This window comes from Bufo bufo, chromosome 3 (genome assembly GCF_905171765.1).
Source record: "Bufo bufo chromosome 3, aBufBuf1.1, whole genome shotgun sequence".
Lineage (NCBI taxonomy): Eukaryota > Metazoa > Chordata > Amphibia > Anura > Bufonidae > Bufo > Bufo bufo.
The window spans coordinates 130512678-130529874 of NC_053391.1; the positions used below are offsets into that span (position 1 = coordinate 130512678).

General features: G+C 44.3%; 1 protein-coding gene across 1 annotated transcript in view; it reads right to left on the reverse strand.

Moving 5' to 3' along the window:
• Positions 1 to 5936, reverse strand: part of VTN (vitronectin) — a 29629-nt gene extending 23693 nt beyond the window's left edge. Inside the window, 1 exon segment of the mRNA XM_040423579.1 lies at positions 5825 to 5936. Coding sequence (XP_040279513.1) covers positions 5825 to 5894 — 70 coding nt within the window. The 5' untranslated portion in view covers positions 5895 to 5936.
• Between the last annotated feature and the right edge of the window lie 11261 nt (positions 5937 to 17197).

Below are 17197 nucleotides of genomic sequence, written 5' to 3' on the forward strand. Positions count from 1 at the left end.
AGTAGTTTTTAGTTTGTTTTTAGTTTTAGCTATTTTAGGGGGATATCTGTGTGTGCAGGTGACTATTACTGTGCATAATTATTAGGCAACTTAACAAAAAACAAATATATACCCATTTCAATTATTTATTTTTACCAGTGAAACCAATATAACATCTCAACATTCACAAATATACATTTCTGACATTCAAAAACAAAACAAAAACAAATCAGTGACCAATATAGCCACCTTTCTTTGCAAGGACACTCAAAAGCCTGCCATCCATGGATTCTGTCAGTGTTTTGATCTGTTCACCATCAACATTGCGTGCAGCAGCAACCACAGCCTCCCAGACACTGTTCAGAGAGGTGTACTATTTTCCCTCCTTGTAAATCTCACATTTGATGATGGACCACAGGTTCTCAATGGGGTTCAGATCAGGTGAACAAGGAGGCCATGTCATTAGATTTTCTTCTTTTATACCCTTTCTTGCCAGCCACGCTGTGGAGTACTTGGACGCGTGTGATGGAGCATTGTCCTGCATGAAAATCATGTTTTTCTTGAAGGATGCAGACTTCTTCCTGTACCACTGCTTGAAGAAGGTGTCTTCCAGAAACTGGCAGTAGGACTGGGAGTTGAGCTTGACTCCATCCTCAACCCGAAAAGGCCCCACAAGCTCATCTTTGATGATACCAGCCCAAACCAGTACTCCACCTCCACCTTGCTGGCGTCTGAGTCGGACTGGAGCTCTCTGCCCTTTACCAATCCAGCCACGGGCCCATCCATCTGGCCCATCAAGACTCACTCTCATTTCATCAGTCCATAAAACCTTAGAAAAATCAGTCTTGAGATATTTCTTGGCCCAGTCTTGACGTTTCAGCTTGTGTGTCTTGTTCAGTGGTGGTCGTCTTTCAGCCTTTCTTACCTTGGCCATGTCTCTGAGTATTGCACACCTTGTGCTTTTGGGCACTCCAGTGATGTTGCAGCTCTGAAATATGGCCAAACTGGTGGCAAGTGGCATCTTGGCAGCTGCACGCTTGACTTTTCTCAGTTCATGGGCAGTTATTTTGCGCCTTGGTTTTTCCACACGCTTCTTGCGACCCTGTTGACTATTTTGAATGAAACGCTTGATTGTTCGATGATCACGCTTCAGAAGCTTTGCAATTTTAAGAGTGCTGCATCCCTCTGCAAGATATCTCACTATTTTTGACTTTTCTGAGCCTGTCAAGTCCTTCTTTTGACCCATTTTGCCAAAGGAAAGGAAGTTGCCTAATAATTATGCACACCTAATATAGGGTGTTGATGTCATTAGACCACACCCCTTCTCATTACAGAGATGCACATCACCTAATATGCTTAATTGGTAGTAGGCTTTCGAGCATATACAGCTTGGAGTAAGACAACATGCATAAAGAGGATGATGTGGTCAAAATACTCATTTGCCTAATAATTCTGCACGCAGTGTAGATGCAATGGCTTTATATAATAAATAGCCAGAAGGTGTGGGGTGCAGAGGCCGATACCTACAGGCACACACCCATGGCAAGGAGGAATTTGAATGAAGGGGTGGTTGAGTATGCACTATGCCACTCCTTTTAAATTCTGTATTGCTATATCTAAATTGCTATGATAGTGTCAGAGTCTATCAGCCGAGGCTAAGCATGCCTGGTTCTGAATGGAACCTATAATGTTTGGAGCCGAACCCTTATCAAACAGATTTAATAATTCTCATGACATATCCTTGGTATCCATTGGTAAAAATTTGTGAAGTCTGTATATCCATGGGCACATTTTATAGTGTTATCATTAGGACTCATGCACACGATCGTTCTTGTTTTGCGGTCTGCAAAACACGGATACCGGCCATGTGCCTTCCATATTTTGCCATAATAGAACAGTCCTATTTCTAATGATGGACAATAATAGGACTTGTTCTATTTTATTGCGGAAAACACCTTTGGAGATACGGACACGGAATGCACATGGAGTCATTACCATTTTTTTGCGGCCCCATTAAAGTGAATGGTTCCACATATGGGCAACAAAAAAAAAAACGGAATGGACAAAGGCAAAAAACATGTTTGTGTGCATGAGCCCTAACAGTGATATCTAATCCAAAGCCCTTTGATCTTCATGTCCCTGTTTGGTTTCATAGCAGGTTTATTTGCCCTTTCCATAGCTGTTGATTCAGGGAAGGTCGATGCCCTGTGTTAGGCTACTTTCATACTAACGTTTTCAATTCCGCTATTGAGATCCGTCATAGGATCTCAATAGTGAAAGAAAACGCTTCAGTTTTGTCCCTATTCATTGTCAATGGGGACAAAACTGAACTGAACGAAAACGGAATGCACCAAAATGCATTCCGTTCCGTGTTGTTGCGCTACCATCGCGGACAGAATAACACTGCAAGCAGCGTTTTTCTGTCCGCGATGTGGTGCGGAGCAAGACGGATCCGTCCTGACACACAATGTAAGTCAGGACGGATCCGTCTTGCTCTGCACCACATCGAGGACGGAAACATGCTGCTTGCAATTTTATTCTGTCCGCGATGGTAGCGCAACGAAACGGAATGGAATGCATTTTGGTGACACAATAGAAAACGGATCCGTCCCTCATTGACTTTCAATGGTGTTCATGACGGATCCGTCATAGCTATATAAGACATAATACAACCGGATCCATTCATGACGGATCAGCAAAAAACGCTAGTGTTAAAGTAGTGTTATGTCTTTGGAAAGAAAGGGGAATTTTATACTTTTCCAAGTTCAAAGAAAACAACCAAATTAGATTGTTTCATACAAGGAACCACAAATCTGATACAGTAGTTTTTTTTAATCTGATTCGTCTCTCAAATATATACATTTTTGTTTATAAACTAATAGATTTTTATTTATTATTATATCATAACTTATTTATTTTAATGCATCTAAAATAAAAAAGAAGCAACCTTGTAAATGTATTAATACTTCTATAGAGATATTATATCATGAGATATATATATATACACTGCTCAAAAAAATAAAGGGAACACAAAAATAACACATCCTAGATCTGAATTAATTAAATATTCTTCTGAAATACTTTGTTCCTTACATAGTTGAATGTGCTGACAACAAAATCACACAAAAATTAAAAATGGAAATCAAATTTTTCAACCCATGGAGGTCTGGATTTGGAGTCACACTCAAAATTAAAGTGGAAAAACACACTACAGGCTGATCCAACTTTGATGTAATGTCCTTAAAGCAAGTCAAAATGAGGCTCAGTAGTGTGTGCGGCCTCCACGTGCCTGTATGACCTCCCTACAACGCCTGTGCATGCTCCTGATGAGGTGGCGGACGGTCTCCTGAGGGATCTCCTCCCCGACCTGGACTAAAGCATCTGCCAACTCCTGGACAGTCTGTGGTGCAACGTGACGTTGGTGGATAGAGCGAGACATGATGTCCCAGATGTGCTCAATTGGATTCAGGTCTGGGGAACGGGCGGGCCAGTCCATAGCATCAATGCCTTTGTCTTGCAGGAACTGCTGACACACTTCAGCCACATGAGGTCTAGCATTGTCTTGCATTAGGAGGAACCCAGGGCCAACCGCACCAGCATATGGTCTCACAAGGGGTCTGAGGATCTCATCTCGGTACCTAATGGCAGTCAGGCTACCTCTGGCGAACACATGGAGGGCTGTGCGGCCCTCCAAAGAAATGCCACCCCACACCATTACTGACCCAATGCCAAACCGGTCATGCTGGAGGATGTTGCAGGCAGCAGAACGTTCTCCACGGCGTCTCCAGACTGTGTCACGTCTGTCACATGTGCTCAGTGTGAACCTGCTTTCATCTGTGAAGAGCACAGGACGCCAGTGGCGAATTTGCCAATCTTGGTGTTCTCTGGCAAATTCCAAACGTCCTGCACGGTGTTGGGCTGTAAGCACAACTCCCACCTGTGGACGTCGGGCCCTCATATCACCCTCATGGAGTCTGTTTCTGACCGTTTGAGCAGACACATGCACATTTGTGGCCTGCTGGAGGTCATTTTGCAGGGCTCTGGCAGTGCTCCTCCTGTTCCTCCTTGCACAAAGGCGGAGGTAGCGGTCCTGCTGCTGGGTTGTTGCCCTCCTACGGCCTCGTCCACGTCTTCTGATGTACTGGCCTGTCCCCTTGTAGCGCCTTCATGCTCTGGACACTACGCTGACAGACATAGCAAACCTTCTTGCCACAGCTCGCATTGATGTGCCATCCTGGATAAGCTGCACTAACTGAGCCACTTGTGTGGGTTGTAGACTCCGTCTCATGCTACCACTAGAGTGAAAGCACCGCCAGCATTCAAAAGTGACCAAAACATCAGCCAGGAAGCATAGGAACTGAGAAGTGGTCTGTGATCACCACCTGCAGAACCACTTCTTTATTGGGGGTGTCTTGCTAATTGCCTATAATTTCCACCTGTTGTCTATCCCATTTTCACAACAGCATGTGAAATTGATTGTCACTCAGTGTTGCTTCCTAAGTGGACAGTTTGATTTCACAGAAGTGTGATTGACTTGGAGTTACATTGTGTTGTTTAAGTGTTCCCTTTATTTTTTTGAGCAGTGTATATATATATATATATATATATATATACATACACAGCACCTATGCAGAAGGGTCACCACTCTAAAACCCGTTCATGTAGAAATGTAGACATAGATAACGTATGAACTAGGGGGATTCCTGTGACAATAAGTATGGACGGCAATAACGGAGAGTTCCTGTGGGAGAGGTCTAATAATCGTGTGCATTGCTGTTAGCTGAGTAGACAGTTAGGCCTCATGCACACGGCCGTTGGGCGGCTGTGGCCATATTGCGGCCCGCAAACGGAGGGTTGGCAATCCATGGCCACCGGCCGTGAGCACCCCGCATCATGGATGCAGACCCATTCTCTTGAATGGGTCCGGAAATTCCGGAGATGCAGAACGGAGTCACGGAACACCGGAAGCACTACGGAGTACTTCCGTGGTGTTTCTTTCCGTGGTTCCGCACCGCAAAAAAATATGACATGTCATATTTTTTTGTGGTGCGGACATACCACGGAACTATTCAAGTAGAATGGGTCCGGCCTGATGCACGGATGTTGCCCATGCATTACGGAACGGCCGCACAACATAAGGCCTTAGACTGAGGGCACTTTCACACTAGCGTTCTTCTTTTCCGGTATTGAGTTCCGTCCTAGGGGCTCAATACCGGAAAAAAACTGATCAGTTTTATCCTAATGCATTCTTAATGGAGAGCAATCCGTTCAGTAAGCATCAGGATGTCTTCAGTTCAGTCACTGTACGGTTTTTGGACGGAGAAAATACCGCAGCATGATGCAGTATTTTCTCCGTCCAAAATTCCGGAATACTTGCTGGAATACCGGATCCGGCATTATTTTACATTGAAATGCATTAATGCCGGATCCGGCCCTAAGTGTTCCAGAAAAACGGATCCGGTTTTGCGGTCTGCGAATGCGCAGACCTTTAAAAATGTGAAAAAGATAAATACCGGATCCGTTTTTCCGGAGAGACAGATACGGTATTGCAATACATTTGTGAGACGGATCCGCATCCGGATCCGTCTACAAATGCTATCCGTTTGCATACAGATTGTCGGATCTGGCAGGCAGTTCTGGCGACGGAACTGCCTGCCGGAATCCAGCGACGCTAGTGTGAAAATATCCTAAGGCTCAAATACAGTAGGTTTGTCCATCTATCTCATTCAGGCTTGTAGAAATTAATGTGCTGGCCACCAAAACAAAACTGAATATACAAAAATATAGAGGTAAACTCTATAAGTACATAAATACTGTACACAGCCATATTTTCATGTCCACCTACCTTCAGCAGCCTGGGCAAGCCAGGTAGCCCCCAAGACCAGAAGAGCAGAGAGCAGCAGAGCTCTCATCATGGACTCTTAGATACTCCAGTCTACTATGTCTGGTCTCTGACCCCAGCTTTTATCCTACTGTTTGTTTGACATTTCACCACTTTTGTTTGCACAGATCAACAAATATTTTTTCTGATCCACCTCTATATTCCCGGAATTCAGGAAACCATTAGTAATGAACACACTGAACGAGGAATTTATTGTATACTCATAGCTAGTAATGGATAGCAAATTTTCTATTATAAAAAAATGTTCTAAAGTAATAAGGCTGAGGGTGCTAGGCAAATTTAAAAAAGCAGTACTAACTTCACAGATCCCCCACTGCACCCATACAAATTTACCATACCATAGCGAGAACGTTCCAACACATGGGCATGTGACCACTGTAGCCAGTCATTGGCTTCAGAGGTGACCTACTACAGCTGGTGACTGCAGAAGGTCTAACAGCAAGCGACCCTGTGCCTATGTCCTTTGGGACATATTGACTTTATAAATGGGGCCCTCCACCCTCTCTGTGTGCCAGAATGAAAAAAATAAATAAAAATACTCTGGCAGTCCCAGAGCAGTACATGGAATTGGAAGTCATTTATTTGTATGGCAGGCATGTCAGGCAAATTTCTCCTGCAGCCAGCCACGGTTTCCCCAGAACAAAGGGATCGTTTGCATGTGCCAACACTTTTAAGGATTTTTAGGGAAATCTTTTTTCAGAAACTGACCTATTCTTTAAATAAAGCTTTTATGGTAAAGATATTTAGGAAGGTTTACTATTGAAAATGTGGCAGTTTTTTGGTACATGATATTTTAGACACTTTTCTACCCTTTTTAAGCCTCATTCAACAAGACGGTACGGCTTATGACAAAAGGTGTGTGGCTTCATGTAAACGGGGTGCGTGGCTTAGGGTACTTTCACACTTGCGGCAGGACAGATCCGACAGGCTGTTCACCCTGTCGGATCCGTCCTTCCGCTATTTCGCCGGACCGCCGCTCCGTCCCCATTGACTATAATGGGGACGGGGGCGGAGCTCCGGCGCCGTACGGCAGTTCGTGGTGAGAGGCCGCCGGACTAAAAAGTCGGACATGCAGGACTTTTAGTCCGGCGGCCTTTCGCCGTGCACTGCCGCGCTGCACCGGAGCTCCGCCCCCGTCGCCATTATAGTCAATGGGGATGGAGCGGCGGTCCGGCGGCACGACGAAATAGCGGAAGGACGGATCCGACAGGGTGAACAGCCTGTCGGATCCGTCCTGCCGCAAGTGTGAAAGTAGCCTTAATTGCATCTCTGTGTGCCAAAAATGCACCAAAATTTTGGTGCATTTTTGGAGTAAAACTAAGCCAGTTTATATGTGGCGTAAACGGAAGGCATACCACCCAATGTTTGAAAATCACAAAGAGGGACAATATATGCGGTGTGCAATTTTTTTCATACTAGGCCACTCTTCTAACTCCGCCAAAGCATAATTCCTGACTCCGTCACAACTGCAGCAGCTGGGGATCAGTTAGGTGAGTTTAAGTTCCTTTATTTTTTTACAGCATGCGGAGCCCCTGGGACAAAAAATTTTTTCTTGCACTTCAATATCCATTTAAGGCCTCATGCACACGACCATTGTGTGTTTTGCGGTCCGCAAAACACGAATCCGCAAAACACAGATGGCGCCCGTGTGCTTTACGCAATTTTGCGGAACGGTACGGACAGCCTTTAATATAACTTTAATATAACTGCCTATACTTGTCCGCAAAGCGCAGACAAGAATAGGACATGTTATATTTTTTTTGCAGAGTGCTGTCCGCATCTTTTGCGGACCCATTGAAGTGAATGGGTCCAAAACAACAGCCATTTGCATGAGGCCTAAGTATTAGCACATAAATCTTCAGATTATAGATATTTTAAGGTCCACATTGCACCAAATAATAAAGTTCTGTTCTAATATTCAGGTAGAAACCATACAGACACTTTAGTTAGGAGCAATTTAGTAAATATACACATTCATGCATTAAATCCCTAGGTCAAAAAGAGGGATATTTAAGGATCAAAGAGGGACAGAGGGACTTGGGTCAAAAAGAGGTACTGTCCCTCCAAAAGAGGGACACTTGGGAGGCATGTTTAAGATGCATTTAGAGGGACCAATAATCGCCAAGATTATCGGGTACGACAGTTTCTGTGAACGGTTGTTCCCGATTATCTAGCCGTCTAAATGTGCTGCCGATCACCCAATGAACAAGCGAAACACTCGTTCATCGGGTGTTCCAGTCGTTCATGCAGGCACCATCGATCATAGTTTGTGGGCAGCAGATCGTTGTGGATTTTTGTGGAGATTACACTTCAGTTTGTGCTGTGTACACAGGGGTCAGGGTCATCTGTTATCTCATAAGCATCAAAGTGTAGGATTACAATGAAAGGTAAAACCTATATTAAACAGATAGTGGCAGACAACACTGGGTCCTCCACAGTGACAATTTCAGATGTCACAAAGCATGCCCAACACTCCCCCTTAGAAATCAATAGGTAACTTTCTGACTGTAATGAAACATTACACAATTTCAGGTTCCTCCAGAATGAGAAGGGACGTTGTTGATGACAGTCCTCTATAAGTCACCTTATTTTTTTTAACTTAGAATTTCTTGAAGGGTGTCTATCACATCACAAACTTCTATCATAGCTTTTCGGTGCTGTACCCCACCAGGAGCGACTGGAAACTTAGGTTACTTTCACACTAGCGCTAGCGTTTATTCTTTTCCGGTATTGAAATCCAGTAAAGGGTCTCAATACCGGAAAAAAAAAAAACTTCCATTTTATCCCAATGCATTCTGAATGGAAATCAATCCGTTCAGTATGCTTTAAGACGGCTTCCGTTCCGTCCCTTGTACAGCATTTGACCAGACAAAATACCGCAGTTTTTTTGGCCAAAATTCCGGAACACTACCACACTTGAAATGTATTAATGCCGGATCCGGTACCAAGTGTTCCGGAAATTGCCGCATCGCCAGATACAGTTTTCCGGTCTGCGCATGCGCAGTTTTTTCTAGCTTTGAAAAAATTAAATATCGGACCCGTTATTCCCGATGATACCGGAAAGACGGATCTGGTATTTCAATGAATAAGTCTATCGGATCTGAATCCGGAAAAAAAAGGATATCCGTTTGCATACGGATTTCCGGATCCGGCAGGCATTTCCGGCAATGGAACTGCCTGCCGGATTCTAACAACGCTACTGTGAAAGTATCCTTAAAGTGGCCCTGGAAAAAAAGTGGTCCCAAGTTGTAGGCATATCCAAATTGACAGAAGGCAGGGCAACACAAGTAGGCAGGGACAACAGAAGCCACAAATCGTCAGGGACAACACAAGTAGGTAGGGCCAACACAAGCCACAAATAAGCAGGGACAAAACACATAGGCAGGGCCAACTCAAGCCATAAATAAGCAGGGACAAAACACGTAGACAGGGCCAACTCAAACCACAAATAAGCAGGGACAAAACACGTAGGCAGGGCCAACTCAAGCCATAAATCGTCAGGGACAGCACAAGTAGACAGGGCCAACTCAAACCACAAATAAGCAGGGACAAAACACGTAGGCAGAGCCAACTCAAGCCATAAATCGTCAGGGACAGCACAAGTAGGCAGGGCCAACACAAGCCATAAATCGGCAGGGACAGCACAAGTAGGCAGGGCCAACACAAGCCATAAATCGGCAGGGACAACACAAGTAGGCAGGGCCAACACAAGCCACAAATAGGCAGGGATAACACAAGTAGGCAGGGCCTGCAATACTGTAGTGCAGCACAAAATACCACCCCAGCAAAACCAAATACCTTAGTGCAGCATAAAATACCACCCCAGCAGAACCAAATACCACAGTGCAGCACAGAATACTGCCACTTTCACCACAATATTCAACTGTATCACCATCCTGAGGATGGTGATACAGTTGAATTCAGGAGGGCACCTGAGGCTGCTGGCCAGGTTCATATGTACCTGATGCTTCTAGCAATAATTAATGCTGAGAGCACCAGATCATTATGTTACCTGGCCAGCAGCTGTGAGGAGGGCTCGGGCACCCCCTGGGCATTGGCCCACCAGGAAATTTCCCTGTAGGGTATATGACCAGTCTGCCCCGAACTGCTGCTGTTCTGATGCTGCTTTGTCTCCTGATGCTCTCTGCTTCCGGGTCCCAGCTCAACACACAGGAAATGGCTGAAAATGCCTGCTTAGCTAATCGCTGTTTGAGTCGGGACAGCGCTGCTGCAGGGAATATTGGCACATGATGCTAAGAAGCCATTAAGTATTTCTAAGGAGAATGGGTTAAAATAGCAGAAATGCATTGATATGGAAAAGTTTCCAAGCTGGAACCCTGGAGGAGTTGTATCAGGAACATTAGCATCAGAGCAAAATCAATGATCATTTTAAGAGTCCGAAAGGAGAAGAAAAGCTCCGAAAGTGTCTCTCATAATAGATATTCACTGTGAAAATAATGTGCACTTACTATGCATTTTTTATTGAAACTGAATTTAAAAACTCTTCAGTAGTTTCTTATATTTGCATATGGATTATGTTTCCAGCATAAGTGTGGTTATATTTAGATATAATCAGTGGATGACATCTTACATTTTTAGCATTAGTGTAACTATAACCATAGCACTTGCTATGGGGCCCAGAGGTGGAGGGGCCCTATTAGGATCAAGTACATTTTACCTTTTTGTGCAGAGTAACAATATGGTGGCTTTTTGCTTTAATGTTGGCTTTCTGATATATTGTGCTATTATTTGTACTTTTAATGATTACTATTTATGCCACTGTTTTAATTTTCTTATACTAGGTGGTTAGGGTCCTTCTTATTTTGCTATGGGGCTCTATGAATCATAGTTATGACCCTAGTGTTTTTTATTATAATTTTAAAGCTCAAAAACCTCTTCTATTAATGTTCAAAAACATATTTATATAGTGCCAACATTTTCCAGCACTGGAATGACTCATATCAGTCACTGTCAGCATAGGGGATCACAGTCTATATTCCATATTAAAGGGGTTTTCCGATATTTTTTAACTAATGACTTATGCCTAAGATAGGTCATCAGTATCTGATCGGTGGAGGTCTGACACCCAGGACCTCTGCCGATCAGCTGTTTGAGAAGGCAGTGGCGCTCTCAGTAGTGCTGCGGCCTTCTCCAGATTTTCCTAGGCCGCGTGACATGTTCATTGGGCACACATCACATTAAAGTGAATGGGGCTGAGCTGCCTCGCAAAGCACAGCCACTGTACTATGTAAGACGCTGTGCTTGGCGGGGCTGAGAGAAGGCCGTGGTGCTACTGCGTGCGTGGTGCCTTCTCAAACAGCTGATCTGTGGGGTTCATCGGTTCAAAAATACCAGAATACCCCTTTAAACCATCGGTATGTTTTTTGGGGGTGTAGGATAAAACCAGAGTACCCAGAGGAAACACACATAAACACAAGTAGAACATACAGACACCACGCAGATGTTGCTCATGGTCGGATACAAACGTACCATAAATGTTACTGTCCTCTTAGGCCTTATGCACATGGAAAAGCTCTGTGTATGAACCCTGTAGGCACGAGTGGCGTACTCTTCATAGACACAGACCAGGCTACTGCCATGAGCCATGGTTTAGAAGGGAACTCGGCTCTGTACTCCTGCTTTCAGAAATTTCCTGCAGTGAGCATTAAGAGGAGCTGAACAAAGCTCCCCCTAGTGGTGGTTGTAGACAGTCAATTTTATCATCTACACTCTGAATGGAAACAGGATTAAAATGGTATGGATGACAATTATCAATGTGTTTATAACAGTTGTTTGATGTAAATACGTAAAAAAAAGGAAGTTTAGACTGAGCGACACTTTTATGAAGTCGAGTAAAGAAGATCATGTGATCCATGTCAAACAGTATTATGAAGTGGGTACACCCGGGACCAGCGGTGCACTAGGGGGAGAGATGGAACCGGAACCCAGCGGCATAGATGAGGTATGTATTCCTACCACAGTGAGTCCATCCATGCTGGGGGAGGGGGCGTCTGAAAAAAAGCACAACAAAGGTGGACAAGCCCTTTAAGGAGAAAGTGGATATTGGCTTTAGATGGGTATTCCGGCTAGAAACATTTATTCTCCATCCATAGAATAATTATGAGATAAATGTATGATTGGTAAGAGTCTGGCAGCTAGGACTCTCACCACTGAACAGTCAGGTAAAGTGAGGAAAAGAAATGAGCAGATGCAGAGTATGTGCACGCCACATTCCACTCTAGCCTGTGGGAATGAGTCTTCTGTCTTTTCATTTATACTTTAGCCAGATGTCTTTTCTACTTTTTGCATCATATTTAATTATTAATGGCTTAATTGATATTACTATTACATGCCAAAACTCTGTTCAGAAGAGCATTGATCACAGTTGGAAGCTGCTTGGATAATGTTACCCAGAGGAATTTGACAATGAACAAGGGACATTAAAGGGGCCAAACATGTCACTAATTTCTTGTCAACAAAAGATAGGCAAGGAAATGCATCTAATGGTGGATTTAGACCAGCCGATTGTCTGTTCGCTCAATGAAGGAGATTTTCTCCTTCACTGTATGAGGACAGGGGATCGCTATCCCTTTTCCTCATACAGAATCTTGGTTTCTGAGCAGCATATCACTGTTTAGAACACACAATCTGCTGCCCAGAAACTATGATGAGTGGTGCCTACACGAACGACAAGCGAAACGGGTGATAAGTGGCACATTTAGGCCTCATGCACACGACCGTTGTGTGCACCCGTGGCCGTTGTTCCGTTTTCCGTGATTTTCTGGGGACCCATTGACTTTCAATGGGTACTTTGAAAACTCGGAAAATGCACCGTTTGTCATCCGCGGCCGTGATCCGTGTATCCTGTCCGTCAAAAAAATATGACCTGTCCTATTTTTTTGACGGACAACGGTTCACGGACCCATTCAAGTCAATGGGTCAGTGAAAAAACAAGGATGCACACAAGATTGGCATCCGTGTCCGTGATCCATAGGCTACTTTCATACAGACGGATCCGAAGATCCGTCTGCATAAAAGCTTTTTCAGAGCTGGTGGCGCACGGAGCTGGTGGCGCACACTGGCCACCAATGATAATACAATAGAGGGAGGGAGGGGGGGGGGGCCGCACACTGGCCACCAATGATATTCAAACTGGGGAGGGAGGGGGGGTCTGCCCCCTGCTGCCTGGCAGCCCCTGATGTCTTACAGGGGGCTATGATACGCACAATTAACCCCTTCAGGTGCGGCACCTGAGGGGTTAATTGTGCTGATCACAGCCCCCTGTAAGAGATCGGGTGCTGCCAGGCAGCAGGGGGCAGTCACGTACACAGTTCGTAGTATATTCTAACTTGAAGCATCCCCATCACTATGGGAACGCCTCTGTGTTAGAATATACTGTCGGATATGAGTTTCACGATCTAACTCAAATCCGATGGTATATTCTAACATAGAGGCGTTCCCATGGTGATGGGGACGCTTCAAGTTAAAATATACCATTGAATTGGAGAAAACTCCGATCCTATGGTATATTAACTCCTGACTTTACATTGAAAGTCAATGGGGGACGGATCCGTTTGCAATTGCACCATATTGTGTCAACGTCAAACGGATCTGTCCCCATTGACTTGCATTGTAAGTCAGGACGGATCCGTTTGGCTTCGCACGGCCAGGCGGACACCAAAACGACTTTTTTTTCATGTCCATGGATCCTCCAAAAATCAAGGAAGACCCACGGACGAAAAAACGTTCACGGACCAACGGACCCTCGTTTTGCGGACCGTGAAAAAATACTGTCGTGTGCATGAGGCCTTACACAGCAGATTGTTAGGAACAATCGTTCGCAGGAGCGGTCATTCCCCGAAAATCTGGGCGATTTTTGGTTTGTGTAAATGCAGTTTTGGTGTCTATTATCTATCTGTCTGTCCATCTATCTGATATATATCTTATATCTAGTATCTTTCATATATCTGCCTCTTATATCTGTCTGTCTATATATAATCCCATATACAGTGCCTTGCAAAAGTATTTTTTCGTGTTTTGTTACATTACAGCCTTAGGCCTCATGCACACGACCGTTGTGTGCATCCGCGTCCGTTCCGTAATTTTTCACATTTTAGCGGAGGTCCTATTTATTTCTATGGAGCTGTGAAAAAAAACTGATAGTCCTCAGTTTCCGCGTCCGTGATCCGTGATTCCAGTCCGTCAAAAAAATATAACCTGTCCTATTCTTGTCAGTGGAAAACGGAGGACGGACCCATTCAAGTAAAAAAAAACGGATGCACAACTGGTATGTCATCCGTGTCCGCGTCCGTTTTTTTCTACAAGACCTTGGTGCAATAAAATTACACTTTTCATTAACCTTCCTTTTTTTCCCCCTGTCAGACAAAAAAAAAGGAATACACAAGGAAACACAACTGAAGCAAAATCGTACACGGACAACTGAAGCCAAATCACTGACAGTGAAAAAACACTGTCGTGTGCATGAGGCCTTAGGGAGCATTCACACGATCGTGTTGGTTTTGCGATCCGCAAATCACGGATCCGTGTGTTCCGTATGTCTTCAGTTATCTTTCCGTTTCCGTAAGTCCGTATAATACGGACGCGGTGCTTCCGTGTGTCATCCATTTTTCACGGTCCGCAAAAAAAACGGAAGGGTTAAAATTGACAAATTTAAATGTCCAACCCCTTTCAAACTGACATAACAAGGTCACATGATCGCTCAGGCACCATTTGCTACTGCTTTTAGAGCGTAGTGTGCTTTGTTAGAATCCTCAGTTTTGCTTGCATAGCTTTCTGGCGATTTTTGTTGCTTCAGCATGCCCAAAACACGTGTGGATACAGTTCTCCTGTACTGGCTTCTCTCTCGGCGATACGGACAGCAGTCACCAATGTTGGACGAGGAACCGAGTAGGAAGCACCTTTGGGTTCACCCCATTGTCTCACAATGGTGCAGGAAGGGCCACTTTCATACTTTGTACGCCGACTTGAGGCAACACCCGGAGAAATTTCATCTATTTTGCCGGATGTCGGTGTCCACCTTTGACCGTCTGCTGGAGTCTCTTCGTCCTGGTCTCATCTTCCAGAACACTAATATGAGGCGCAGCATATCACCTGAAGAAAGGCTAATCGTCACCTTGAGGTAAATACCAATATTCTAAAGTATGTACACTTTTATTTTTTTACACCTCCTCATATACCGTATGTATGAGTTAATTTAAACCTTTTTTTTTTTTTACCAGATTCCTGGCAACAGGCAACTCTTTTGCCTCACTGCACTTTGAGTTCTTGCTGGGGATTTCTACCATTTCTACGATCGTTCCACACACTTGTAAAGTAATCTGGGAGCGACTTCGAGAGATGGTGATGCCGGAGCCCAGAGTGCAAGATTGGCTACGTAATGCTCAGAGATTTGAACAATGTGCCCAGTTTCCAAACTGTATTGGGGCGATGGATGGCAAGCACATACGTGTGAAGAAGCCGGCGCACTTAGGGTCCCGATTCTTCAATAATAAGCAATATTTTTCTGTGGTCCTGTTGGCCTTGGTTGACAGTGACTACAAGTTTTTTAATTGTCAACATCGGGGCCTATGGGAGCACTTCTGATGCACAAATATTTCGTGCTTCCAGAATGGGTGAACGGCTTCAGTCCAACCAACTCGACCTGCCCCAGCCAAGAAGACTGTCTGGATCAGCTGGACGTCCGGCTCCTTTTGTCATTGTGGCTGACAAAGGTTTTGCACTGACACCACATGTGATGCGGCCCTTCCCAAGACGTGATTTTGATGAAAGGAGGTCTGTCTTCAACTACAGGCTGACTCGTGCACGCCGTTATGTTGAGTGCGCTTTTGGACTACTTTCCAATAAGTGGAGGGTCTTTATGTCAGCTATACAAATGGACCCTGAGAATGCTACCCTGGTGATTCAAGCGTGTGTTCTTCTTCACAATTTCATCAGGATGTACGATGCTTCCTTCGATGCAGACCTGGACCAATACATGACCTCTTCATCGTTTAGCCTGGACCAGACGCTGCATGGAAGACCAGGATCATCAGGCCTGCATATTTGTGATTTATATGCTGACTATTTTATCAGCCCAGAGGGCGCATTGTCATGGCAGTTAGAAGCAATTCATGGCAGGCACTAAATGAATATTGACTCAGAACAATATTGATCAGTTAGTTTAGTTTAGTTCGTTTTCAAGTTGTTATTGTTAGAGTAGGGACTTACAAGAGAATGAGGACCCTTGACGTGGGCTTGCGGGCTGGGGTATCTTTCAATGCCAAATTCAAATTTAATTCTCTACTGATTTTTTTCTAATCTAAATTTGAAAAACTATTTTGTCTGCATATTAAAATCTAAAATTTGATTTTGCCATTAAATACCCTCTAATACCTCATTACTATCAACCATTGCCATGAAATGATTATAATAAAAATCAGTACTTCAGCTCATGTATGAGATGGGGGCATATCATCATGATATGGTCCCAGTATGTGATAGGTATTGGTGTCACCCGGTCGATACCTACCTATCATACACTGGGACCATATCCGGGTACTATGTTACCTATGAGGTTGATGTAATAGGAAGCTAAAATATACCATTTGGATGTACAGAGATAGGTTTCTCTATATTCATTCTGCAGGACCTGCGGTTACATCACTGTGCTTACCACAGGGAACGGGGTATCGCACTCTTTCACACAGTGGATTACTCGCATGGCATCCACTTGTGCGAAAGAGCCTTCATAGAGGCTCCTAACTGTACTAAAAAAAAATTGAGGTTTCACATACCTTTTATAAAAATACATTGGACAAATACGTTAGAACCAAAATAAACTTTATGTCTGAAGATAGGCATATATAAATCAAAAATAAAATTTTACAAGTCAAATAATTCCCTAGTAAATTGGCCTGCAGGCCTTGTGGAGGTGGCCCGTCCCTCTTCATGTTCACGTTGGTGTATCTGGCCAGTATAAGAGCTGCTGGCCAATCATGTCTGTACAGTGGTGGGGAAGTAACAGGGCATCTGGACAGAGATGGACAAGGCCCAGGGGTGCTTACTGGAACCCATGGTGTTCCAATTACTCTCCGTTTGTATTGCTCTATTATATGTACCAATTCTGCGGGGTCTTGGGGCCATGAGAAGATATCAAGGATCGTGTTCAGGGTAGACATGAACACGGGCCGACGCACTTCTGGCACACGAGAGAGGAATGGAGCCAGAGATCGGAGCATTAATTCCTCAGGGCTCTCTGATTTCAATTTAGATAGTCTAGTACTCGACTATCTATGACAGCACGATTATCTGTTGGTG